The 27,187-nt window shown below is 33.2% G+C and overlaps 1 protein-coding gene across 6 annotated transcripts; it reads right to left on the reverse strand.

Annotated features, from left to right (window-relative positions):
- Window positions 1-2,247: 2,247 nt before the first annotated feature.
- On the reverse strand, window positions 2,248-27,187 carry LOC140972798 (glycine--tRNA ligase, chloroplastic/mitochondrial 2). Of its 6 annotated transcripts, none has more exons than XM_073435222.1 (36): window positions 26,866-27,187; window positions 26,079-26,129; window positions 25,776-25,843; window positions 24,592-24,673; window positions 24,357-24,420; window positions 22,884-22,939; window positions 22,653-22,730; window positions 22,421-22,495; window positions 22,267-22,337; window positions 21,757-21,873; window positions 21,561-21,662; window positions 20,854-20,980; window positions 18,851-18,934; window positions 18,539-18,625; window positions 17,490-17,591; window positions 15,820-15,883; window positions 15,027-15,082; window positions 14,537-14,608; window positions 13,937-14,019; window positions 12,501-12,549; window positions 11,654-11,716; window positions 11,463-11,552; window positions 11,302-11,388; window positions 11,055-11,126; window positions 10,896-10,954; window positions 10,714-10,807; window positions 10,230-10,448; window positions 9,327-9,421; window positions 8,541-8,631; window positions 8,352-8,456; window positions 7,875-7,913; window positions 7,313-7,402; window positions 5,287-5,385; window positions 3,040-3,121; window positions 2,825-2,910; window positions 2,248-2,389 (listed from the first exon to the last, which is right to left on the reverse strand). In XM_073435222.1, the coding sequence occupies exons 1-36, from the start codon at window positions 27,121-27,123 to the stop codon at window positions 2,291-2,293; spliced, it is 3,216 nt and encodes a 1,071-aa protein (XP_073291323.1). In that variant the 5' UTR covers window positions 27,124-27,187; the 3' UTR covers window positions 2,248-2,290. The 6 variants fall into 6 exon arrangements, with proteins under 6 accessions (XP_073291323.1, XP_073291322.1, XP_073291324.1 ...); XM_073435221.1 differs by having other exon boundaries at window positions 5,284-5,385; XM_073435223.1 differs by having other exon boundaries at window positions 5,284-5,385; window positions 25,772-25,843; window positions 26,866-26,895.

Raw genomic sequence — 27,187 nt, forward strand, 5'->3', positions numbered from 1 at the left:
CAATGGTGAAACAATTGATTCTTATACGTGATTCGAGTGCATATCACCTCACCTCACCTCACCCTCAAGATTGAAAAATGACTTCTCCTAGCTAGCACAATATGATGATATCTTTCGATAATAATAAAATAATGTGGTAGTAACTATTTGATGTGAGAACTTAATTGTTTCGTAAAATTGGCTTTAACGATTAGAATATAAAAGTCAATTGTACGTTGTTATAAAGTCATGCATCGGCACCTCCCCAACAATCTTGTACTAAGAGTAATTGTACATTCAGGGGCTGATAAAAAATTTTAGGTTTGGGGGCCGCGTGAATACTACGTAACGACATTTTCAATGCTACCAATTTCAAGTGTAGTTTCGCTCTTTGGTATGTGCGTGCGTTAGTTTCCTAAAAGTTATGATTTGAATGTGAAAATATAGAAGCGAAAAAATTGAAAACTATAGTACACTTATCTTGAGTCTAATTGTAAAAAGAAAAAAAATGTCATAAATTAGACTGTAAATAATAGGAAAAAAGTTTTTTATACAGCAATATGGTTTTAAAAAATTTCGAAGGTCGCGAAGATCCGTCACTATTAGAGAAATCAAAATTTAATTTAATAAAAACTCTAACTTCAAATTTTTTTTTTCGTTTTTTGGCGTCATTTTACACTTTATTTTTAAATTATAATTTAAATTCCAAAAATTATATTTTAACTAATTTTTAAAAATATTTTTCAATACAAAAAAATGTGTGAATTTGTTTAAAAAATTTAGATTATAATTTCATAAAAGATGTTCAAATTTAAAGTCAGTATATCAAAAATTCAGTAATTATTAACCACTAAACCCAAGGGTGACAAATAAATTAAAATTTAAAAACAAATTTGAAAATGATTATATTATCAAAGAATCAAACCAAACACTACTAGACAGGTGGCTTACCATATAAGCTACATTCCCGTATCTTACCATATAAACGACATTCTTGATCATTAAAGTTGACTTGACTTTTTTATTAATATATATAATGGATAAAAATTTTTTTGTATATAATAATAAAAAAAACCTTAAAAAATTTTGGGGGGCCTCAAGTCACACAAGTAGATCCGCCCGTGTATATTTTTTTTAGGCAAAAACTTGTGTGAGACGGTCTCACGGGTCGTATTTGTGAGACGGGTCTCTTATTTGAGTCATCCATGAAAAAGTATTACTTTTTATGCTAAGAGTTACATTATATTGTGAATATGAGTAGGGCTGATCCGTCTCACAGATTAAGATCCGTGAGACGGTTTCAAATGAGACCCACTCTTCTTTTTATTCCAAATATATCTATAAAAAACATTTTCAAAGTGACATTGATTTTATTTTGTCTCCAAAAGTGTTCCAAGTGGTCGATCAAACCAGAATCGTACGTAGAATATAAGATTACAAACATTATATTTGGATTTTATATTATTATAACTAATCGGAAAATTTTCCAATTATTTATTACTGTTAGTATATATGGTTACCGACATGCGTCTGAAAGTATTAAATATGAGCGTCTGAAAGTATTAAATATGCGTTCGTAAATTAAACTCAGAATCCTTTGATCGAGTCGAAAGGGACCAATCATATATTTATTATTATTGCCAACATGGAAACAGAAACCACTTTTTCAAAAAAGAATCTAACGGCCCATATTTAACAGGATGCCGGAGAGTGCGGACAAAGCCTCAACATCGTCACCCAATTATATCCGAACTAATTTGAATGTCTTAAAACTAAAGTATTTTAATCATATAAATTTATTTGCATTTTAGTCCTATCAATGCATCTCGATCAAGAAGAATAAAACGTTAATTGATTACATATCTCATCACACGAGCCAAAACATATCTATATTTATGTTGTCTTTATATAGGTAACTTTTTTAAAATTGAGAAGTCAAAAAAAAAAAAAACTGACTTTTGATTCGATTTGTATTGAAGTATTATGTTGTCAAAACATATGAGAACTTGAACCTTTTCTTAATCTAGAAACCCACCTAATTGTCGTCGCGAGGGCAGACATAATGCTTACTTTTTCTGCAAAATTCTTCATTTGGAAAGTTGGAACACCACTGACAGACATAAAGAGGGAACAAAAATGTATGTCGACTCAAAGGGGATAAACACTGAAGTAACAGCTTGCCAACACGACCAGGTGCCTTACAAAATTGAACTTGTGTTTCTGACCTGCTATACATGAGCTAAAAATTTGCATAATTGGTGTCCCGTTCCTCTCTTTCTTGGACAGAGTAAAATACAGAAATTGACTGAATCTAGAAACCTGGCATAACTGAGAGGTCTGCTATTCCCTTCGGAAGGTCTGAAATTTGCCGTAGGAGTGCAAGCCTGTTCATTCTGATTCTTTCATCTTCCTGCATGCAGAATATGAATGCAAAATGTGCGTTAACTGAGCATACCATCATCGTTGTACATATTTTCAAAATGGGAACATTAACAAGAGAAAATGGAGAAAATATCTGGACTGCAAGCCTTTGAGATGTTTAATACTTGGGACTTAGAGCTCTAAATGTACCCCCCCACCCCGAACTCACACTAGTCTGTATTTTTTTAGGCGGTGAGTCGGTTTCAGAACTCAACTGATGGTCCGATCCGTGATTTAAAAAAAAAATGGAGTGACAGTGAATATCAACCTCAAGGCTGTATATTAATTACAGAACATTTGGTTGCCTCGGTTTATGTACAAGACCTAGCTCTGTGGATATCAAAAGATATCTTTACACCAAAAATAAGCAATGCGGCAAAAAAATGGATAGGTGCTTTAACATTCATATTAGAAGGGTTCATACCACCATAACAAAAACATTATTGAAGAAATCTTCCAAAGGTTGCACTAGGAGGCAAGATTCTTTAACAAAATCATCCACTTCCATGTCTGCTATACAGATGCAGGGTTAGAAACACACACGGGAGGTAAAATAAAAGAAGAAAATTTGTCAGAATCAGTTCTATCACTAAATCAATTCGATATATGAAACTAGTAATTATCAAAGAGATAGGGTACCTCGATGTATTTTACTCCTTAATGATGAAAAAGTGCTCCACAAAGCTCTCTCTTCCATTGATACAAAATCTGCCTCGTTCACCTGACAGGAAGCTTTTGACAGTGAGTAAAGATGTTTAAAACTGAAAAGGAAAAAAATTAGATGCCGCCTAAAACAATAATAACCAAAGGCATATATAACATGAGCATCCATCTGTCCAGAGAATATATGAAAACTTAAGGGCGTCTACAGACCATTGGGATTGCCAAATCATAAATTTGGCATGTGCATAAAACTAAAAATTAGCGAGAAAGCTGAAAGTATCGTATCTGGCTGATAAATAAGTTCATGACTTCATGTGCTTTTGTACTAAGTTAGAGCTTCAAAATCACCGTATGCAAGGCCCTCTAATATCAAATGAACCCATATTACACAATTCATAACAGTCCAACTAGAATTCAGATGAACAGCACAGAAAATTCATTCCAAGGCAGAAAAGGGAAAATACTGAAAACCATTTGGCCCCCCAACATACTTCATGAGTCATGACAAGCCACTTGGACATATCAATATAGCTCCTCAACAAAGAATTACGAGAGTGGCCCGTAATGAAATTCAAATTCAAAGTATTCAAATTCTAAAAGATTCTCCAATACAATTTATCAAGTTAAGTTATATGTGCCACAAGGGTGTAAACAAGCCAACATCTAAGCTTTTTATTTCAACTCAAGCCTCTCATCAAGTCAGTTCTATAATTGATCTGGTTCAAAGAAAAATACAAGTAAAGACATCCTACATTGTATGCTGAAGAGAAGGTTGATCAATTTTTCAACCACAAAATGTTATTATACATGAAAATAAATTTTATTTTAATATAGGTATTATACTAAGTAATTAGTAATTAGTAATTAGTATACATAGAGAGAGCTAGACATTTTTATGAAAGGGTGGTGACATTTTTTTTCAAACTAATTACTAAATAACTTTAAAATATAGGTATATTGTTTTAACATTTACCAACAAAATAATATTAATTATATAAACATATATCTGTAACACAATTGATTCTAAAAAATAATCTTAATTTAGTATAATAAAAATTCAAAATAAATTACTTGAGAATAAAAAAAACTAGAATGCCAAAGTTTCCAATACTTTATCAGTTTATCTATTAACAGAATCTAAAGAACTGTTTCTTAAAATAAAAAAAATCAATTTTTTATTACTAACAATGAGCCTATATAAGACATGCAATTGAAACAAAAACAATAGTTAAATAATCAAACAAAACTACTCAAACTCATTTGATCATCCATGGTTTCAAAAAAACAAAAAACAGAGAAAATTAAAAATATGATATTGATAAATCAACTTTTACAATTCTGTGAGCAAACTATTTAAATTAAAATGAACTAAACTAATACAAAACAAAAACAACTCACATTATATTGAAATAAAATTAATAATGAGTATAATATATATCAACAAAGATTTATTTTGCAAAAATACCATATTGGGTTATAATTGATTGTGAGAGACGAACAAATTTAGAATTTTTAACTTTAGTTTACAATTAGAGATTTAAGAAGAAATTAAGAAAAGGGCGTAATCATATTTTTAGTTTTATTATTTATTTTGTTTTTAATATAAAATTTTTATAATTAGAAAATTTTAAAAGAAAATTGAGGGCGTGCAGCTGGGCTCAACCACACTAACCGATTAAAAGCCCACATTCTGTCACTGAGTATACATTTTACAGTACACATTCGATATATAAATAAATAATAATAATAACAAATAGCTACTAAGTCTACTAATGAATTTTGAACAAGCATATAATAGTTCAAGCGACTCATGAGCCAAGATTCATCTTTCATACCTAATTTCAACAAGCATTTTCTTGTATTTATCTAGAATTCCACACGATTCTCTAAAGTTACACGACAAAGGTTAGAATTCTTATAGATCACCACAATTCCACAAAACCTTAGGTCTACCCTTCCCCTATAAAGCACTCTAATGTTACAAAGTAACATCACAAAATCTGTTATCTTCAGTAAGGCCTATCATCCTCGTTGAAATTTCTATGCCCAACTAGGACCAATAATTTAAGTTACCCAGACCTACCCTAACCTTCGCAAATGATAACCATAAATTATCTAAACATGCAAACTCTAGTGAACTTGGGTTTTAAATAATTTGAGAGGAAAATAGAGGAGAATTAATGAAAATGCACAACCAAGGGTTTCAGAGGAAAAAATTACCACCAAATCATCATTGACATCCTTTCCGCGAACAATTCTTGTTGGACGAGAATATGCTTCAATAACTTTGGGCAGCATTTCACCTTGTGATAAGGCTTCCATCTGCAAAGAGTGCCAAATATTCACACCCATAAAAAAACAGTCTTAATCATGCATTTTAAGATTCAGCTGAAGCATCCCGCAACAGTAATTTTCAATCTTTACCTGATATATATCAACTTTCTTGATAAAAAATTTACAAAACAAATTGATTCCAACAAAAGAACAAAAAGATTCTACACTCAAAAATGAAAGATTAATGAAGAAAACAATTTTAAAACTAAGCTGAAGATTTGTCTATCCAATTATTATCTTGGATGATTAAATGAAACATACTTGACTGAGGTTGACTAAGGGTGTCTCAGGAGAGGATGGGTAGCCAATGACAGGTGAAAAGCCAGGTGTTATGATGGATAGCATTCATGAGGGTAAGCGGGGGAGTTTGAATCAAGAGGTGGAAGGGGTTGATGCCATGCGTTCGTCAGGATTGGATGGCAGTAAGCCAGTAACGATTCTCTCTCTAGGATGGAGGTTGAGAAGGTGCTTTTAGTGAATGAAGAAGTAGGTACAGGTCGATGTCTAACAATTTCAGGGAGTTAAAACAGTTGAATTTTGGGATTAATTATGAGAAATTATTGATTCAAAAGGGATCTGCAATGGTTAAATGAGATTTTCTCTTGGAATATAAGGGGAGGAGGTTCGGGTAGACGTAGGGGATTAATTAAAGATATAACGCGCAAATCGAGGCCAGACATTGTTGTTCTTCAAGAAATTAAAAGAGTGGATAGGAATTTCATTGCAAGCAATTGGAAATCTAGGTTCGTTATGAAATGCTTTGATTTGTTGAATAGGGAGTTGGAGTTGTGTGATCCACCTCTGTTGAATGCAAAGTTTACTGGTCAAATCTTAGGGCTTTCCCTATTTGTTATAGGCTTGATAGATTCTTGTTTCTAGAGGGGTGGTTGGGCATTTTTCCCTTTTACTGGCAAATAGTTTTTCCAGAATTACATTAGATCATTTTTCGTTAATTTGACACTTCGAAGGCAAAGTGGGATCCGACTCCTTTCAGTCGAGAATATGTGGCTAGATCATAAGAACTTTAAATCAGCATTCCCATCGTGGTGGAATAACATAGATCTTCAGGGTTAGGAAGGGTATAAATTCATGGGGAAGCTTAAAATAATAAAAAGTGATATTAAAAAATGGAACGAAGAAGTCTTTCAGAATTTAGGAGTGAGATATGTAAACTTAAAAATAAGATTCGACAGTTGGATGACTAGGATAGTAAGGGCCGGGGGTCAAATGAGAAGAGATGTGTAAACTGAATCAGTTGGATAATAAAAAGGCAAAAGTGAAATGGTTGAAGGAAAGGGATCAAAATACAAAAAAAAAAAATCCATTCGCTACTGAATCAGCGCAGTAGCAGGTCAATTATCAATTTAAGCATTGGGGTATACAAGGTGTAGAATGAAGCAATATTGATAGTGAGTCTAGATCCGAATTTGAGAGACCTTTGTATTTGCTGGTTAGTTTGGTTGGAGAGGAATATAATGATTTGGAGATGAATATAATGATTTTTGACAATGTAGAAGAGTTGTTTGAAGAGTGTCAGCAAGATTAAGATTCGAGCTTCTAGTTAGATAAAGAAGCATAAGAACTTTAAGACATTCTTGATTTCATATTTAATTAGGGATTGAAGTTTTATATGCAGTTAATGTGATCCGATCTTTTGTCTTTATTGTGCAGACCTCTTGTCCGCGTTTTGTGACTACAGTAACTACAGTTTTCTTAGATAATATATAAAAAATAATTTTGCATTGAGACTAATTAACATTGTGCACAAGTTAAGTTTCATAGACACGCTAAAAAGAACATATATGATGATATTATTACTTGGTATTTGATAGGGCAACTGGCAGACCAATTCTTAACAAAACATTAAATACCTACCTTCCTATCCACAAATAATGAGAATAATGACATCACTTACTCTGTGTGCAGACATAGCTGCCAGAAAAGGCCTATTTCCACGCTCAGCAAGAACAGAACGAACCACTTCTGGACTTATTCCTTGGTCAATCTGTCGAAGATTAGTCAAACTCATGAAATTTGTACAGTAACATAATGCAACTACAAAATATAAAAACTTAGACCTGATTCCAAGCTTACACAGATGCCTAATCCCAAAATTTAAAGGACTGAAAATCGCTGCTTAAACAATATTCTATTCAGAAGACCTTACAAGCAAAATTCAAGATCTGATGTCCGGCAAGAAAAAATAAGTTATTGTCAAAATTATTATCGCTAGGTATGGCACATCAAATTTTTTCTTAAATGCGGAAATATTTTATTTTAATCTTTGCATTGAAATAAGACCCAACAGCATCAATTTTTGTTTGAACCAGTTGAGTGATGCACGGTCCGTTTTCAATACCAACTCAGAAAATATTTCTTTCCGGTGAATGTCATGGAATTAAATCCTCTGGAAATAAAATATAACAAAGCACACACCATCACAGGAAATAATTTTCCAAGATATTGTATCTACATACCAAAAGTTGTTCAAGTCTTCTCAACACAAATTGTTGCACCTAAAACAAAAGAGAGAATAGTCAAATTTTGATTAATTGAAGACTGAAGCAGAAAACAGAAAAAAAATCGCATGTCAAGTGCACAACATCGTGGCTAATCTGTTTTATTTATTTATTTATTTAAGCAGACATATCTGACAAGGACAGTGAAATAGACCAAAGATTCTGTAAAAAAAGCTAAAAGTTCTAATCTTAGCAAGCTACCAATCTGCAACTGTTTATTCATCAATTAATTGGTTGCAAGGTGACAGATTGCTATCTGTTAGAGGATTTGCAAAAAGTATGGAATTTGATGTCACCAATTAGGGAAATAGAGACCCAATTAAAGTAAGAACAAAGGCTAATTATGAAGCCTTTGGTAAAAATGTGAAAAAGGCTGGTTATTACAACTGCTTCATTTTCTAAAACATTCTTGAGTTGGAACAAACAATACCGTACATCATCAATTGTCTGTGACTCTACTTCTATGGGCTGGAGTGCAGCAGCAAGCTCTAAAGAATTTCTTAGCTCCAAATTCCGGTTGGTTTCTACCAACAATTGCACCTACAACACACCAAGGCAGTATTATGATTACGATCATCGGTCAAAATGGGATTCCGATGATTAAAAATACAGGCTTTGACATACAAGACCATAAGAGATTCTTCGCAGACCAAAGGGGTCGTTGGTTGAACTTCGTTGACAACCAGCAGCAAACAACCCAACAAGGCTGTCCAATCTGAGGGAGTGTGGCACTGAAATCTTTGAGAGAACTAAAAAAGGAAAAAGATTCTGGCAGAAGATAGCACAGAACAGGCAATGTTATTGAGGAATGCAGGTGTGGAGGCGATATGCTCTATGAGCAAAATATTCTACATCGCAGATGTTGGAGGCGATATGCTCTATGAGCAAAATATTCTACATCGCCATATTTTTGGAAAGTACAGAAAGTGTCTAAAACAAATAGTTGGATGTGTTAACACGGGTCAATATTTACAGACATAACATAGAGCTCAGTTTCTTAATTAAATTTTTTGGAAAAGAAGTAAAAAAAAAGGTTGACTCCAAATAAACAGGAATATTAGGTTAAAAGTTCGACTGATGTGCAAACGCCAAACTTTCAAGAGTAGAACCAGCAATTATGTTAAGGTAACTGTTTTCTTGGAGTGATATATTGTTGGAAAATCCATCATATCCCAAGTTTTGATTGATCATATCTCAAAATGTAGGGATTAATATTCTCTCAAATGTCAATTTTATAATAGGACAGTCTCCATTAACTTTTAATATAATGGTCTCTTAAATTCTCAAATTTGAGAGAAAGAGATTAAGCTTCGCTTTGATAAAATGGATGACGGTGGATACATGCATGAATTAAATAATAGATAAGACATATTCTGATAGAATAATGAAAAAATTTAAGATGTACCACACCTGTTAGCAATTGCCAATACCGCCCCAGCATCTGTTTTTGGAAGTATGTCACCAGAAAATCGTGGAAGTGTAATCTCAAACAACGCCTCCGCAATCTGGTTTATAAAGCTAATGAATACTTAGGAAACAATTTATAATCCGACAGCTCAAAGATAGCTTATACCTCCTTTCAGATGAAAAGATGATGACATGAACAGAAAAAGGAAATAATAATGAAATTCAAAAAAGCTTCTTCAAAGCCTAAATCGGTGAAAAATGAATAATTTGTAGAATCTTAGCCAGTCCGGACACCAATAGAATCTGGTTCTTTTCTTTTGGGTAAGTCAACTTTTTCCTTCAAGTAGCACAGAGAGAGGCACAACCTTTTTTTGTGTTGAGGCAAAAACATTTAGAGGCGTCTGCTACAGGAGTTCCCCCCAAGCATACTCAAGCCTCATCTCCTAGAAAATATTTAACAAGCCTCGTCTCCTAGAAAAACTAACAATTAAATCCACACCAACTGTTTTTTTGTTAATTGACCATCCTAAGGTTATTAAATGAAGCAATTAAATGTTTTCTAAAGTTTCATACTAAATATGATTTTATCCTATTAATTGCAAACTATTTGGATTATTTTCGTCCACCAAACCTAACTGAATATTGTTTCAATATAAATTAACACAATCTACTAAATTTATCATAATTTTCAGCTCAATTGACCCATCAGAACCTGATGCAGGCTCAAAATTAGAACTCTGCTTACACCACTAGCTCCGATGCCGAAATGAAAGTCAAAATAGGTGAAAAATATACGGACTCACAGCAAATTAATAATTGAAATTTCAACTTTAATTTCATGTTAAGGTAACAGAAAGTTGTAAAAAGTTTCTAGAACTAAATAAAAAAGTGAATTGTGCTTCCAACCTGCTCTGAATAGCCATCTCTCAAAGCATAGTGGCGTCCCATTACCCCAGCAAGGGAGGTAAATTCTGTAACAACTGCGGAAGAAAGGTCTGACATGGCTAATGACGCAGCATCGCGGATAACTTGGAGCATATCTTCAGCTATTCCTAGAGATAAACCCACTTGAATAACCAGATGTTGAACACGTGTCATCTTGTCCAGCATTGTACCCAACTTTTCCTGTTTATTTACTTCATTCGGTATGAATTTGTCTGAGGCTTGGCATTATAGAATGCTATAATCCTTAGTTCATTCAGAGAATCTAAAAAAGCCTATGTTCATATGAACATCTTTAAATGATTCTGATTGGCCATTCATAAATCAAATTTAACGTTATAAACTATAAAATATATTTTAAAATAGCTGTTGCATTTGGGACAAACTTACATTTGCTTCAATAAAACCATCCAAGAACCAAGATAGATTAACACTGCTAGAAACTTACATGAAAAAGGATTCCTTTCAGTTGACTTCGAAATTCTGAAAAGCTCTTGCTGGTGTCCAACCCATAGAAGAACTTCGCATCTTCATATCGAGCTCTGAGAAAATAAACATTTATTCAGTTCACATAGATGTGAAGTTATATATTGAAAGAAAATGCTGAACATAAATGGGTAGAATATCAACCTGAGTACAGCTTCATTTCCTGTCCGAACAACATCTTCATTTATTGCTCCATTTGTGACCTGAACCAACAGATGTAAAAATACAATCACTTTAACCATGACACAATAAAATTAGAAAATTACGACTTAATAGATAATGAAAACGATTATCATGTCTCACAGCGATGAAATATGGCAATAGCTTTCCATCATGATCTGTTATCGCAAAATATTTCTGATGCTTCTGCATGACCTGCATTCATGATAATCAGAAATCTAAGAAGAAAATTCATTTCCGAATAAACAACAAAATATAGTAGAGAACAATGGATAAGCTCACAAATTCATTTAATAGAAGAAAAGGGAAAAAAATAAAAGTATGCACACACGCATCGAAGATAGATTTAGGCGAGTTATAAACGACTAACCATTATCAGCAGATCTTTCGGAAGCTCTAGAAAGGACTCACAGAACTTGCCAAGTATTGGATGAGGTGCTTCAACAAGATTTACAACCTAAATAATGAAGACGTTTTGAGATTAATCCTAAGGGTAGAGAACAAATCAAAAGATTAAGATACATCACTTACATCGTTAAGTAAACCACTTTGCAGAACAAGAGAACCACCAATACTTTTTGCCAAGGTATTAGACTTCTCCAAAATTTCCTTCTCTCGTTGCTGTCAAAAATATAAAATTCAAATGCTGTATCTACTGCAAAATATCAAGTTATACCAACATATTACCTAACCTGTGAAGTTGAAAATTTCATATCAAGTACCTCAAAACTGATGGCTATTCCAGCGTCCAGCATTACGTCGGTATAAGAATCTGCACTTGCTACCTGTGGATATGAGACAACAAATAAGATGCATACAGACTAAAATATGGACAAACTATTTACACCTTCAGGAAAAGCGTAATACTAGCCGAAAAATTGAAATGAAGAGAACGAGAAATTACTAAAATTGACTGATTGCTGAGACAAGGTTTTATAAATATAGAGCAATTTGCTTCAAGAGATTAGGCGAGATTTACAAATAGATACACTCATCAGTTAAAAAGAGTACATCAACATCAAGAGTTTGGCTTCTAGAAAATATGTCTGCATCAAATAGGTGAGCACAGAAAACTCATAAAAGAACTCGTAATGAAAGTAAAGAGTTGAAAACTACAGAACAGAAAAAACCAAACAAATTTGAAAAGTAAAATCTTTAAAAAAATCAGCACAATAAACTTAAATGAGCTCGCCAAATTTTCATCATTTTCTTCAAGATTATGACTGAGTGGGATACAGAAAAGAGATTTATAGAAGTTCAAGAAAATAAAGTAAAACGTGTTTGTTGATTGGAATTCAATGTAAGACGGTTAAGAGAAAAGATGTTTGACAATAGGTAACAATATACAGATGGCTTGGGAGTCGCTTCATAACTTATATTTTTTCAAAGGAAATAACTGTATCATCAATTCTATGTCAATAAAAATATGAAGAATTTATTAAAGTCTAATAGAATAAAAACATGATATTTTTATTTAGAGACAAGCAAAACTGTGAGCAATCCGCAGGCCGTTTACTTTAACTGCACCTCCTACAAACAATACCATGGTTTCTGAGTTCACCAACATACCGTAAAAGTAGCAGATGGAGTGTTCCGAAGCCCATGAGAAACATTTTCACTGTGACATAAAAACTGAGATAAGAACTCAACACAAGTACATAAATCAAGCGCACAAAAAACGGGAATTCCCATTGGTCTCACATTCCATGAAGCTTCAGGAGAAATTATCAACAAGTTGATTTACATGTTGTTGAATATAAACGGCAGATTATAATGGTTTATAAAAACACCTGGGAAAATTTGCAATATACAGAAATTATTTGAAAAGTGAAGTTCGGAATTATTTGTGATTCATATTTGTATTTTCCAGAGAATATAAAGTCACGAATCTCATTATCCCCATATTCTGATTTGCCAGTCTATACAGATTAGCTTTTTGTAGGTCTCCGAGAATTTTTCCCATTTCAAATAAATAAAACCTTAAAGAAATATATCTGTTCAATAATGGACCAACATCCACGTAGAAAAATCAGAATAAAGATTACCAGCATATTGCTTTATACATTTGGTAGCACCAGTAAAGTCATATAAAAATTAAAATAAAGCAACTTTGTGTTCGACTAACTTGATCATGAGTAAAGTTAGAAAGTCATGGTTCACTACTTAAACCCAAAAATCGACCATTAGCTTCAAGCCAAAGACAGGGAATTCTTCAAAGTTATACGAACAAATGATACGTCAAAAAAGACAAAAAAACCTATTAATCTGGATCGCAGCGCAATGCACATTAAGGCACACAGGTATCATAGTACTTAAGCATCAGGAAAATTTAATATCAAATTATTCAATATGGACCTTACAAGCTATTAAACGATAAAAAAAAATAGTCATTAATCTCTAAACAAAAAAGAACTAGCTAGTATCTTGCATTTCATTTTTATTCACCATCTCTTCATCTAAGGTGTGCTTAAAAAAGTGCACCACGGATGAGGCTTCATAATCAAAGGCAGACACTTTATCGATGCATCAAGGCATCAGAGTTGAACCTTGAACCTCAGGCACAAGCTTTACATACATATTCATCAGAGAATATGATCAGGTAAGAAATAACACCTCTAAGCTAGATAGACATTAGAGTATGTCCTTGTGGTCAGGAAAAAAATTATACGGTTTTTCTGAAGTATTAAACAATAAAGAGTAAAATTGGTTCTCTAACTTCAGCAATGTTAAGTTGAAAAAAATGCAATCCAAGATTATAGAGTCCATTACTGTGATGATCAAAGAGAAGGTTTTCATAGTGAACAAAGATGCACTAGTTTCAAACTCGCATTGCCTGCTTTATTTCAGTCGATTGCAGCAATATCTCAATGTGGAAAAAATCTTTTTGAAAAAAAATGCAGACTGAACAAACCGCATGAAACTTGTGCTGCTTCATACAAAGAAAAAATATTTAACCACCAATAAAGAGTTGTGAGCATCAGATCACGTCAGCCACTTAAACTTGCCTAAGAATACCACTGAATGTAAATGGAACAACTGCATCTCCATGTAGCGCCAATATCCATCGGATGGGTCTACTGAACATAACCTACAATAAAAAGTTGTGTTCGGTTTTTCACCAATTAGCACATTGTATAAAATTAAAGCAAATGCTAGCAATCACTACAAAAAATTTACATTGATAAAAAATATAAAGTAATCCATCCACTTGATCAGAAAACTAAATTCTAGATGAGATTAATACTGAACACTACCCAAAAAAACTGTTCGAAATCTTAACTTCAAGAAATAAGTAGAGTCAAACTGTATATCAAAAACTTAAAGAAACCAGTATATGCTGCAAACTCTTACTTAAATTGTGGTTCAAGGGCACAACACAAAGTGAAAACCCCCTAATGCTTTTTTGAGAGCTCATTTCTAACTTATAAATCACAAGTTCATCCCAGCTAAACACACAAAGAATTCACAATCCATTGCATAAATAAAATTAAAGTAGTTCCCACAAAATTATTAACAGACCACTGTTGGAGGTGTGAAAAGACACCAAAACACAATAAAAATAATACACTTCATTTCATATCGAAGATCCATAGCTATAGTACAACCTCAGAGTTCCATCTCATTGACTTTGGAAAAGATATTTTGCCAAGCATCCCAGGTAGCCCTTCAGATAAAACCTGTTCAAGACACAAGTAGAATCAAATTTCAGGTTATCATGAGAAGCAGAATGTAAATGTAAACTTGTGGACTGACAATAAAGTGGTACAAGTGTTGGCAAAAAGACTTATGAACGAAATCTCAATAACAAACTAGCAGCCAGTTTGAGCTGCAAGTGCTTCAATATAATGCTATGAAACCAAGGTCATGCTTAATGGGTGAGGAATGCGAGAAGGGTAAAAGTATGTCCTAAGCTCTTAGAGTCATGTCAAGACTCAAGCATATAACACCACAGAAAGAGTTGAAATGGCAGACTCTTTTATCTTTTTCTGCTAATTTATTTTTCTCATTCTACTTGGAGAGATTGCATCCTTTTATGTCAACAAGATGCCTCTGCAGCATCAGAACACAAGCACAAAAAGGGTTTCAATGGGCCACCTCCAAAGCAAGGCGTGAAGGCTCCTCCGCACGAACATAAATATACTCTGCTTTTCCTGTGATAAATTATAAATAAACATCACTGAAGGATTGTCAAATAAAATATTAAGATCATAATTCAAATATACACATGGAAAAGACGACAAGTCTAAGGACCAAACAACAGCACTTCACTACTCTGAAAGCAAAAATGACAACGGTAACAATTGCAAAAAAGCACCAATTTAATTATCACTAAGGTAGCATTGGGATCATATGATTTTTCTTGAATAATGAATTTAAATTAATGCATTTAAAACGACTTCAATGATGGAAGATTTGGATTGCATCGTCATGATTGAAAAAATAGCAAAATGTAGTAGCTAAATTCATGGATTTTATAGTTTTAAATACAGATGTAATACACATATTTCAAGAGAACTAATTATCAAAAGAAGCTAATAATAGCCATGAACACATTAAAATTTTACCAGAGACGAGCCCATGAAGCTTTTTTGTAACTTACCAGAAACAGGCAACTGAATCCATGATAACGTGATAACACTATTGAGAAAAAGCTTCAGAAGATAGTATAGGCAAATAATTGTCTTTAATCGTGTTGCCTGTCCCTTCATTTAATATATTAAGACTTGCAAATGACAAACAAAGGAGGTTCAGGTATTAATATTTTACAAAGATTTCAACAACTATAAGATTATCACAAAATAACCCAAGTACCTAACATATATGATAAATGGAGCCAGCTTCGGAAAAATAGAGAGAAAAAGTTTAACGCGAGAACAAATCAATTTACCTTCAACCTTACTGTAAAAGGAGGTCAAAGGCACACCATTTTTGCGGCAAAAACCTTCAGCAGCCTGATAGATTATCAAGTGTCAATACACAGTAAGGTGACACTGGAAGCTACTAGTGATGCAATAATCAATTAAGTCACGAGATGATGGAAGTTATCTTTCTCTAAAATAACCAGTTGAAAAATAAATTGTCTGTGATATCAAAGAATTTTTAATGGGTAGAACATTTGAAGAATTTCTCATTGTCATTCGAAAATCACCATGTAGGGGGAAAAAGCAGATAAATCAGAAAATAGCAAATTAACATCTATACAAAAAATATGTCATAAATTTCCACAAATAGATAGTGCGCTCCAAGATACATTGCCAAATGAACTTTTCCATAGGCCATCTCCCTTATACTTGTGATTGTGATTGTGCAGATTAAAATTTATCATTGAACTTCAGTGACTTTCAAAGTGCACAAACAGGATAAGTCAAAGGCGGTGGTACAGTGATTCCAAACCATTCGACCAGGCCATAAGCCATAAACAACTAATAGAATATGAATACAAACACAAGTAACAAGTGCTGAAATGCACATAGCACATGAATTTGAGCACACTAGTCAGATCAAACAGTTTCTACATGTATGCTTCATGTTTGGCACAACATGCCATTTTAAAAACTAGCATGAAGTATGTGCATTATATATAATATGAACTAAAATATATATAGAAAGTTAAAAATTCAATAACTAAAACTTGAATTATTAGCATATGATAATAAACAAAACACATAAAACACTACGAATTGAAACAAACTCAAAAAAATGTTTATCCATCCACACACTATACATTAGGGAAAGCAACAAAAAAAAAATCAACAATTTAAATGGAGATTAATGACATAAAATATATAAATAATACAGCATATGTCATATCTAATTTATAGTTTGACCCCAAACATCTATTATCATTGCAATATCTCACTAAATATATATTCTAGAAGTAAATAGTAAGTACGATACGGAAAAAAATGGATGACATATCACTTAAAAAATAAAAAGGAAACAACAACCAAACAAGTAAATTAAATAAACGGCTCTCTTCGTTTGCACTTAACTCATGTGCAATTCTTTTAGAGAAATTGGAGGCCAAAACTAATATCTTAAATGCAATTTTCAAGAAAAAATCAAACTTTCCAATCTTAAGCCCTTAACAATTAACAAATACTCCATACAGTTGCAACAAGGTGAAGTATTTGTGAGTATTCAAATAAATTAAAAGGAGAAATAATGATTATAGAATTTAAATCATGATTAATATTAGCCTTTAATTTAATATTCATGGTCATTGAACCATTAACCTAAGAATAAATAATGTTAGAAAATTAAAATTAATAAAAAAAAGTATTATAGAATACAATTTCCATATATGTCTTATGATATTAAAATTTTAAATATATGTATTAGTGGAGTCTTTCGAATTATGTAGATGATTTGAAATAATGGGAAGAATTAAACATGTGAAAGATAATTAAGTTTGTTCCCAATTGGAAAACTTTTTTTCATCATCCACACTTTTATAGGGGTGTGTGTGTGTGTGTGTGTGTGTGTGTGTGTGTGTGTGTGTGTGTGTGTGTGTAGATTAAAATGATAACACAAACCACAAATTATAGGATGGCTGACCTTGGTAGGATTCCCTAGCCAGTCGAATGCCTTTGAGGCCGGAGGTCCCCGCACCTCAACTTGATTTGCCACCTGCTTATCACTTAGGTTATCTACGCAAACCTGCACATGATAGCATATACAAGCATATAGAAAATATAAGCAATAAAAGTACCGATTGATTCACAACAAAAAGCTAGGGAAAAAAAAGCATCTGGCAATTGCCACTCATTACAAGAAAATTCACAAAGCAACTCTCGTATTTTCAGAGAAGCTGGAGGCATGCAAAAGCTTAAAAACAGCAATCCAAAGAGTTGCGACATTACTCACTTCCCCAGCAGGAATGATACAAGAGAAGAAACATCTATCTCTATTAAGCTACAATCACAACTAAAAGCATAACTTAAAAACTTCGAATATAGAGATAGAAAATCTTCAACAGATGTTGCAGGTACCAATAGTAAATAAAGCAACCTGTTGTTTAGCTAAAAAGTTAAAGCAAAAAAAAATCCAAAATCAGAAGTCACAAAGTATAAATAAAATCATAAAAGATTAAATTGACCATCTTGATCGTCAGAAAACCATGCATTTACCAGCCCACACCTCAACACATGGTAAGTAAAAGTTGAAGAACATTTTAAATAAACTACAATCTCTGAGGACCTAATGGCCCAAATCATATTCTCATCAAATATAATGATGTTTGGGTATTAAACGTCAACAGACAATCATGGTTTTACATGAAAGAAGTAAATAATGGGTTATCAAAAAATATAATGTCATCTTTTGGTAAGTCTACCATTTGATTTATTGGTCTTTTAAACATTCTTAGAACAAAGAGGTCATTGGAGACTACAAAACAATGGATATAAAGGTGCTAAGAGAAAAGAATTGGTTTTCTTTACTGATTGAACATCCTGATGTCTTGAGCTTTTACAAGAAATGCAATGAGGGAAGCAAAATGAGCACGTGTACATTGAGTAAGCACTTTGCCACTTTCACATTCAGAAGACAGTGAATCAACTGTATAAAATAACCAAATATTAAGTACCATAACAAATCAAACATACCACAAGTCTGCGTGGTGTACCATATGTTTGCACATCTCCATGATTCAATCTCTGTTTCTCCAGCAACTGCTCAACTAGATCTTTCAGCTGAAGAAATCAGCAGAGTATAAAATTGATGCATTAGCAAGCAGAAGAACTCACTTTGATAATCCCAAAAAAAGTATTACGTGATACAAGATCTAGATTTGACGAGAGAGTAGATTTTGGATAAGCTAACTTGATAAAAGGCCAAGGCAAGAAATAAAAAAGGCTTTTAACAATTTATCAATCAGAAAGAAATTCAAATCTCATTCAAAGAAAACATATCCGCACTTGATTACAGGCATTGACCACATCATTTGGCGGCAACTCCTCTGTCCCGATCTCAAGAATAAACTTTTGTGGTCCAGCAGAGACCTGGACTAGGAAATAGTATATTCAATAACTTTAGGGAACATGAAAATATTATATATCTATCTATCCATCTAGTATAAATAAATAAATACATGTGTGTGTGTCCGCTGCACCATAAGGTAACTATTAAAAATTATTAAGAAATACAAATTCAGAACATGAGCGTGATGAGGTATATGCTGATTCTGGTAACGCCTTGCAGATTTCAAACAACATAGATAATAAAGTATATTGTTATAAAATAACAGAGCCACTCCAGATAGATGTAAATATCTCGTTCCTTTGGAATCTATTGGATGAAAATTTACACAAAAACAATAAACTACCATAGGAAATTTTTCATTCATGAAAATGTTCGTTATAAAAAAATAATAATGAGAAATGAGCAAAACTATATGCGGTTGATGATAACATTTAGGTCATCTCCAATCTTGCACCAAAATGGTGGTGCAAGAAATTACCATCCAATGGGGGCTGCACTATTTTGCTAAAATAGCACAGCCCCCTTCCTCTGCACCAAAATTAGGAAGGCCCTTGCGCCAGAGGAAGGCCCTTGCGCCAATTTGGCGCAAGGGTTGTATTTTTTATTTTTATTTTTTTTTCTTTTTTATTATAAATATTTATATTAAAAAATATAAAGATTATTTAAATAATAGTAATATATATTTTATTATTTTAATAAATAGATATTTAATAATAAAAATTAAAGAATAATAAATATTTATTTATTTATTTATTTATGTTAATTATTAATAATTAAGGAATAATTTGATTTAATTATTTATAAATAATATAATTAAATACAAATGCAAAAAATTAATATAACAATACAATTCATATCTAAATTGAAACACATAATTGAAATACAGATGCAACTTGAAACACATAATTTAAATACAAATGCAAATACAATAAATTAATATTTGTAAGATCAACATTATTCATAATTAAAAATATATTAAATAAATAATAATAATTAATATATGTAAAATAAAGGGAATATTTCGAGAATATTCTTTTTAGTGTAAGATTTGAATTAAATAGGTTGGAGATGGATGTTGTATTTGGTGCAGAAGTCGCACTATTTTAGTGTAAAATTTGCACCAAAATAGATTTTGTGGTTGGAGATGGCCTTAACAGCAAACACAAGGGATTAAAGTGCAGTTCTATAAGAATGCAACCCAAACCTAATCCAACAAACATAGAGACCACATTTTATGCTTCATCTGGGTTGGTGTCTGTTATAAGTTATCCTTTAAGATATCAATTAAATATACAATAAATATATACCGTATTTTGAGTTTGATATTTTTTTCAATTATAGTTAAATACTATAAATTTATATGATAAAACATCGATAAAGGCTTTATGCCTAGCAGCAAAAATAACAAAGAGTTAACTGTTGTGATTCTTCAAGCTTACATCATAGCATGGGCTAATGTGACATTTAAATTTCCTAATAAGTTAACTAGATATAGGTTAGAAAGAAAATCGTAGACTCAATATAATATAAATCATACTCTTTTTGTTTAAGAGCCACCATCTAGAAGTTCAGTTACCAGGAAAAAATAACTATTTTCTGGAGCTTTTCCTGGTAGATGCGTGTAAGAATGCTCTACAGAAATGAACACCTATTTTTAGGTCATAATTCTTTGGTCTCCAAAGGGTAAATTTTATGTTCTAGGCCCACTATCCTTAACTAACTTAGAACTATCACTAGCACTTCCCCAACAGAATAGAGCAATCATAATTCATGTTCAATGTGATAATGGAGCACATAAAGTCACACACTGAAAAACAAAGTACATTGATATATACCCGAAAAAATAGATAGAGTGGAGATCAATATCCGAAGACTGGGATAAGGGAAATGTGTGTGTGTGTAGATAGCTAGATAGATAAAAGAGAAGTTGTCAATAAACCCTTTTTGCTGCCTCGTCGAGGTCTTCTTTTCGAAAACCTATGTGATCAGGTTGAGCTGCAACCCCCAAAGGGTACCCAAGAGATTCCCTGGTCTTTAACCAAAGTTGTGCACATTGGCGGGCTAAACTGAAACAGGGGAACAAACATTTTTCTTAATGAATTCTGACTTTCTCAACCATCGTGATGTAAGAATATATTCGAGCACCTAGGAAAATTCTAAAATAAATAATTGCAGAAGAGAGCATGCTGTCATACGTTTATAGTTTTAGAGGCTAGACTTAAAGCACAAGGGAAAAGAAAAGAGTATCTTTGGGAATGAGGCAGCAACAAAGTTTTACTGGCGAGAGATTCCCTGGTCTTTAACCAAAGTTGTGCACATTGGCGGGATAAAATGAAACAGGGGAGGGAATGCACATTTTTCTCAATGACTGACTTTCTCAACCATCGCGATGTAAGAATATATTCGAGCATCTAAGAATATTCAAAAATAAATAATTGCAAAAGAGAGCACGTTGTTATATGTTCATAGTTTTATAGGCTAGATTCACAGCACGAGGGAAAAGAAAAGAGCATCTTTGGGAGGTCCTGAATGTTGTTTAAGAGTACAGATTCTAAACTTAAAATGCAAAAAATACATGGAATAAACTCTTAACTTTGTAACAAGCACTTTCATTAATGTCATAGACCTGTCAAGAGGGTCACCAACCTACGCATCCGGCCAAAGTAACGAGCACGTTCCGTCACCCCAACAAATCCTCGAGAATCCAATACATTGAAAGCATGAGATGTCTTCAAAAGCTGGTCATACCTAACAATACAAAAAATATAAAAGGCAAGTATACCAGAAACAGAACAAAACAAAATTTCTGGATCTAAAGGTGGCATATTGTGAAGAAAATTACGCAGGAATAGGAAGTCCTGAATCAAGCAAACGGCGAGCTTCAACCTCAAAAAGATCAAAATGGTTATGGATATGATCCACACTGGCATGCTCCAAATAGTATGCACTCATTTCCTTCCTGGTACAAATTACAAAATTCACGCTCTTGGTTACGAAGAAAGTAGGATAACTGAATAGATAAAAGCATGAAGTAGCTGAAAACTTTTTGTAGATATAACCAAAGCCACATAAATAACTTTGTACACAGTAAACAATATGTCCAAAGTTGCACAGCTCAGACTAGAGAAAACCATGGTAAGGTGATAAAAGCAGATCATGAAAATTATAATCTATGAAGATGAACACATAAAAGCAATTTTGAGTCTTTTCATCAGAATCATGTACTGTGAAAGAATCGAAGAAAAAAATATATATACAAATTGGGCAATTATAAAAAATAAATCAAACAAAAATAGTGCATAATACAATATATTAGCCTGATTTTATACAGTTAAAGGCATCGACAATTAACTCATTTTCCAAAAACAACTCTCCATATGTTATCCCGTCGGCATATTGAATTTTCTTGAAATGGTCAACCCCCTGCAAAGAAATTCACACAAACTTCAGGCAAGTATGCCCATGAGCATACAGAAAAAAAGAGAATAACTAATAACATAAGAGACCTGAAGCAACATGAGGATTCGTTCAAGACCATAAGTGATCTCAACTGACACAGGCATCAATGGCAGACTTCCAGCCTGGAAATGAAAAAGAAAATCCGGAAATTAAGACAGGGGTTGTATGAATCATATTATCATAAATAATGATTGAGGGTGCTCTTTAATTGACAATAGAAGAAACAAGAATATTCATCTAAAACTTTGAATTAACTATCAGAGGATAAAACAGCGTGACCTGCTGGAAGTAGGTGAATTGAGTAATTTCCATCCCATCCATCCAGATTTCCCAGCCCAATCCCCAGGCACCTAACACCTACACATAATCAAATATCAGAAACACTAATTAAAAAATGTTAAACTCGTTTAGAATGAAATGAAGAAGGTGCACAAGAAAACAACACTTCGAACTAATCAAACAGGAAGCAACAGCAACTTAAAAGATCAAAAATCAACACATAAGCCTCACCGGACTCTCCCAGTTATCTTCCACAAATCGAATGTCATGATCATTAACATTAATACCTGTTGACCAATAAGAAAATTATCCCATGAGAAATTGATGGAAGAAGTAGTATCGATACATATAAATTGCATAGTCACTCATAGAAAGTAACAAAAGGTAAAAAAAAAAAATGCGCTTTGCAAATGTTATATCACACAGACAGAAACAAGTAAATCAATAGATTATAACCACAAGGTAAAATGCTTGATAGAGGAAAATCATAAGTGCAATTTAATGTCTATCAAATATTTATTTGTGCAGTTTATGGTTCCGATGTCTCCACAACATTATGGGCAGCCAAAAATATGATGATAAACATCACAGGGACTGAGTTCCCACGGACTCATTAACAAAAATATAATTTCATTTTTTAAAATGACATCGGTGCCATTTGCAATTGTGTAAATCAAAAGAGATATCAGGCGCAAAGAACGGGGAAGATAGATGCTGGAACCACAAACCTAAACAACTAAAAGCAGAACGCCGCTCTCTACAAATTCAATAAACAGTCTACAAAAATTCTATCAGGTGGATCCCACTACATTCATAAAACTTGTATCGCAAAAGTAGAGCACACTTTCCGAATCCATAACAAATTTTAACAGTAGAATCCAGAGATTGAAACGCCAAAATATTTTATCTTTCACGATTATTTCAAATGAACTCCTTAGAAAAGGTAAATTTGTGTGTCATCTAAGTCTCTACTCTCTAGGCACCAACTATAGTATTATGTATTTTTCCCAAAAAGCCATTGCCAAGTTGTATATCCTCTTTATCTCTATTCTCACCAAAACACCTCAAATGGACCACATCCAATTAAATAACTCAACTATATAACTGTCCTCTTTTTCTCTCTGTGAAAGATCTTGCAAGCTGAAAAAAGAGAATTCTGTATGGGTAGAACAATGCCAGTCTGCATGTTCCAGGTCCTAAAGCATTCAAAATTTGTCTTGAGAAATCAGAATTTTACAAAATGGAATAACCAAGCCTTCCAGGTTTGGTGCGGAATTCATCCTGCTGTCAGGAAAGCCAATGAGAAATTATCTAGCATGAAACTACAAGGTTAACAATTGTGTATGATCAAGAACTTGCCGTTAACCCATTGTGCCAAAAATACCAAGAAATAACAATACAACTAGAATCCTTTTAACAGTATTGGGATGTGCCACCACGTTTTGATCACCATAATTTGCAACTCAAAGACTTGATGGTTAAATTTGACTCTAATGCCAATTGTAAAATTGAGCGCTTGTTGTTATACCAACAAGCATAGTGAAACTCTAATTCTGTCAACTCACATAACCGTCAAATCCGCTATGTTTCGATTGTGATACTATATCAGCAATCACAATTCATAGTAAGAGTAATTACTGCTTTCATTATTATTCTACACAACCATCTTCAGATGTTAATCGATGAAAGATAGCATCATCAAACCTAGGGCGGATAAGCTCCGTATGAACAAGTCCTGAGAATTTCCAGGGTCAGGCTTCAATATCACCTGAGATAAATTTCAGGCAAGCACTGCAAAGTAAATGATGGTTTGTCGGAAGCCATTGTAAATAGTTTCACAAACTTCAACACTTCCGAAAATAAAATAAAAAATAAAAAGACTCAATATTTTTTTTTTATAGGAAACAATATTATATTAAAAAAATGGCTCAATATTCACCTGGAATTGAGTGTGCCTTTGAAGTCTATTTGGATTTTCACCATAACGACTATCATCTGGTCGGATACTAGGTTCTACATACCTTTCACAAGAAACTACCACATTAACGATCACCTTACAAATTGGAAGAACGAGTAAACACGAGAAGAGGGTGATTCGTGATAGTTTTGATATGTCACAGTTAATAAGGTATTTGCAAAAATCTCCCCTTTTGTAAGTCCAGGTATTCATTAGTTCACACCTTTTTCTTCAAAGAACTCACCAAGAACTAAAATCGAATAACTACATTTTTGTTGCTTTATTTAAAATAATGTGACATACCAATCAACATGAAATATTTATCGCACAATTTACAACTGTACACATGCATTGCATCTTTGTTAACCCCTCTCACACAGTTCGTTCTAGGTTCACCATGCAATATGCTATGAAAGTAGCTTGTCTCAAATAATCAAGATCTGCAAGTTTGCTTATCCTTCAAAATACTTGATCTAGTTCATAATCATGTATCAACCTTCTTTTAGTTAACTTATTATCACACCTCCTATATATTTTACCCACTAGGGCACTACCATTGACATATCATGCATTAACTTTATCGTATGGATAAAAGAAGTTCTATTGATGAGGAACAATCATGCACTGCTTTATTTTGTGTTTAGAGCATGGATCAATAAATTGTGATTGCTGAAACTGGTCAAAGGAAAGCAGTCTAGGTGGCATAATTAAAGCTGATGTGAAAAGCACATAAGTTGAATAACATAGAAAAGAGGGGGTAAAACCAATAGATAATACATTATCCTTTACTATACAGAGTTTTTACTAGTGCGTAATAGACTAAGCAAAATCAATTGACGGTTGTTTTTGAGCTAGTCAATAATTTCAAAATATATTTCTTAGCAGATTCAAATTATGGCTATAATCTGCTTTCTCTCAATTTTTTGTTGCATGCTTCATGCCAAGGCTACTTTGGCATCAAACAACTCCTGCGAATTTCTATGATTGAACACCAAAAAAATGATAGCAGAAATTTTGCAGTTTTTACCAAACAACAGGCCTTTTCGTCAGGAAAGGATCCCCCCTTCATAATCCAACTCAAACAAGGTGAACTAAGCGCATGATGTTATTTTACCATCTTCCCCGAAGAGATATTGAAGTACAAGTAGTGTTAAGTGCATACGTACGCAACATTCCATGGTTCTGGACCAAGGACCCTTAAAAAGGTCAGAGGATTCATAGTGCCAGCTCCAACCTGCCCAATATAGTCAAATCCTCAAACAAGATGATGACAAGTTCATTAGAAATAAATTTCCAACTTTATCAGAGCCAATAAGAAACAGGGTGATCTTAATATGCATCTCTAATTTAAACTAAGATGTTTCTCTAATTTAAAATATACATATGACAGTAATTTTAACAATTTGACTTCGAACTATGACAGTTATTTTTACTAACTCATAATAAAGAAAAACACAAATTCCAGTTACCTCAGTGTTGCTGCATTGCATCACAGCACATCCAACAGAAGCCCAATACTCCTGCATGGTATAAAAACCAAAATTCCAAAATAAAAATATAATTATGGCAACGCAAACCACAATGATACTACCATTCAAAGAAAAACTTAATTTTGATTCAGTATTCGTCGTACTTCATTCTTGGGGAACAAACTATGTTAACTGAGTCCCGTCCCTTGCCTCAAAAAAAATCCCGTCCCTAAAGTTTTCAATAATTTCGAATCAAGTTTCCAGAGGCTGTATTGTCCAAGAACAAATTTATTTTTCCATTTGACTCGATAGCTTTATTCTTGGATGAAAATAAAAACAAACAAAATCTGAGGCAATGTCTAATTTTGGGTCTTTTGGGAAATTTTTCGGACAGATGCGTTTTGTGAGATTGTGTTGGACAATGACATGCATGTTAGGTATTAACATTAGTATATCTAATAGAATATAAAATAGTAAGCGAACATTTTTTAATGCATAATAGAACATTTTGGGCATCATAAAAAATTGAATACGTAAGAAACAAGAAGATATTTGCTTGGGTGAGGTTTGTTTTCCTTTCGAAAGAATGCCCTTTTAATAAAAAAGTGACCAACTAAATTCAATCCACAAACCCATTACGCAAACAACTATATAAATTCTCAGCCCAAGAAATCATGAATCAGAAACCTGCAACAAATCCACAAATTCATTAAAACAAACACAGAGTCATTAATCCAAGAAGACGTCCAAACCAAAACACAGATAAACAAAGCATAATAAAAAGAACCTGGAGGCGCTGAATGGCTTGCTGAAACGTGAGAACGGAAGATGAAGAAGACGATTTCTGTAAGCACTGATCATTGGATGACGAGACCGAAGATGAAGAAGAACGAGTGGCCGCAGAAGAAGAGAAGCGTTTTGGCTGGAATATATGAAGAGGAGAAGAACTCCGGACGGTGGTGAACAAGAAAGCGAAGTGGGGTTTGTATTTGTTGGGCGAATTCTTGAAAATGGAAGTCACCAACGGGAGCGTCAGTGTGCTCATTCTCTGCCGAGGATAGCGTTTTGTGTGTGTGGAAGGGGTTAGGGCGTGTCTGTCAAGTTTTTCA

Source organism: Primulina huaijiensis, chromosome 3, assembly GCF_012295235.1.
Source record: "Primulina huaijiensis isolate GDHJ02 chromosome 3, ASM1229523v2, whole genome shotgun sequence".
Lineage (NCBI taxonomy): Eukaryota > Viridiplantae > Streptophyta > Magnoliopsida > Lamiales > Gesneriaceae > Primulina > Primulina huaijiensis.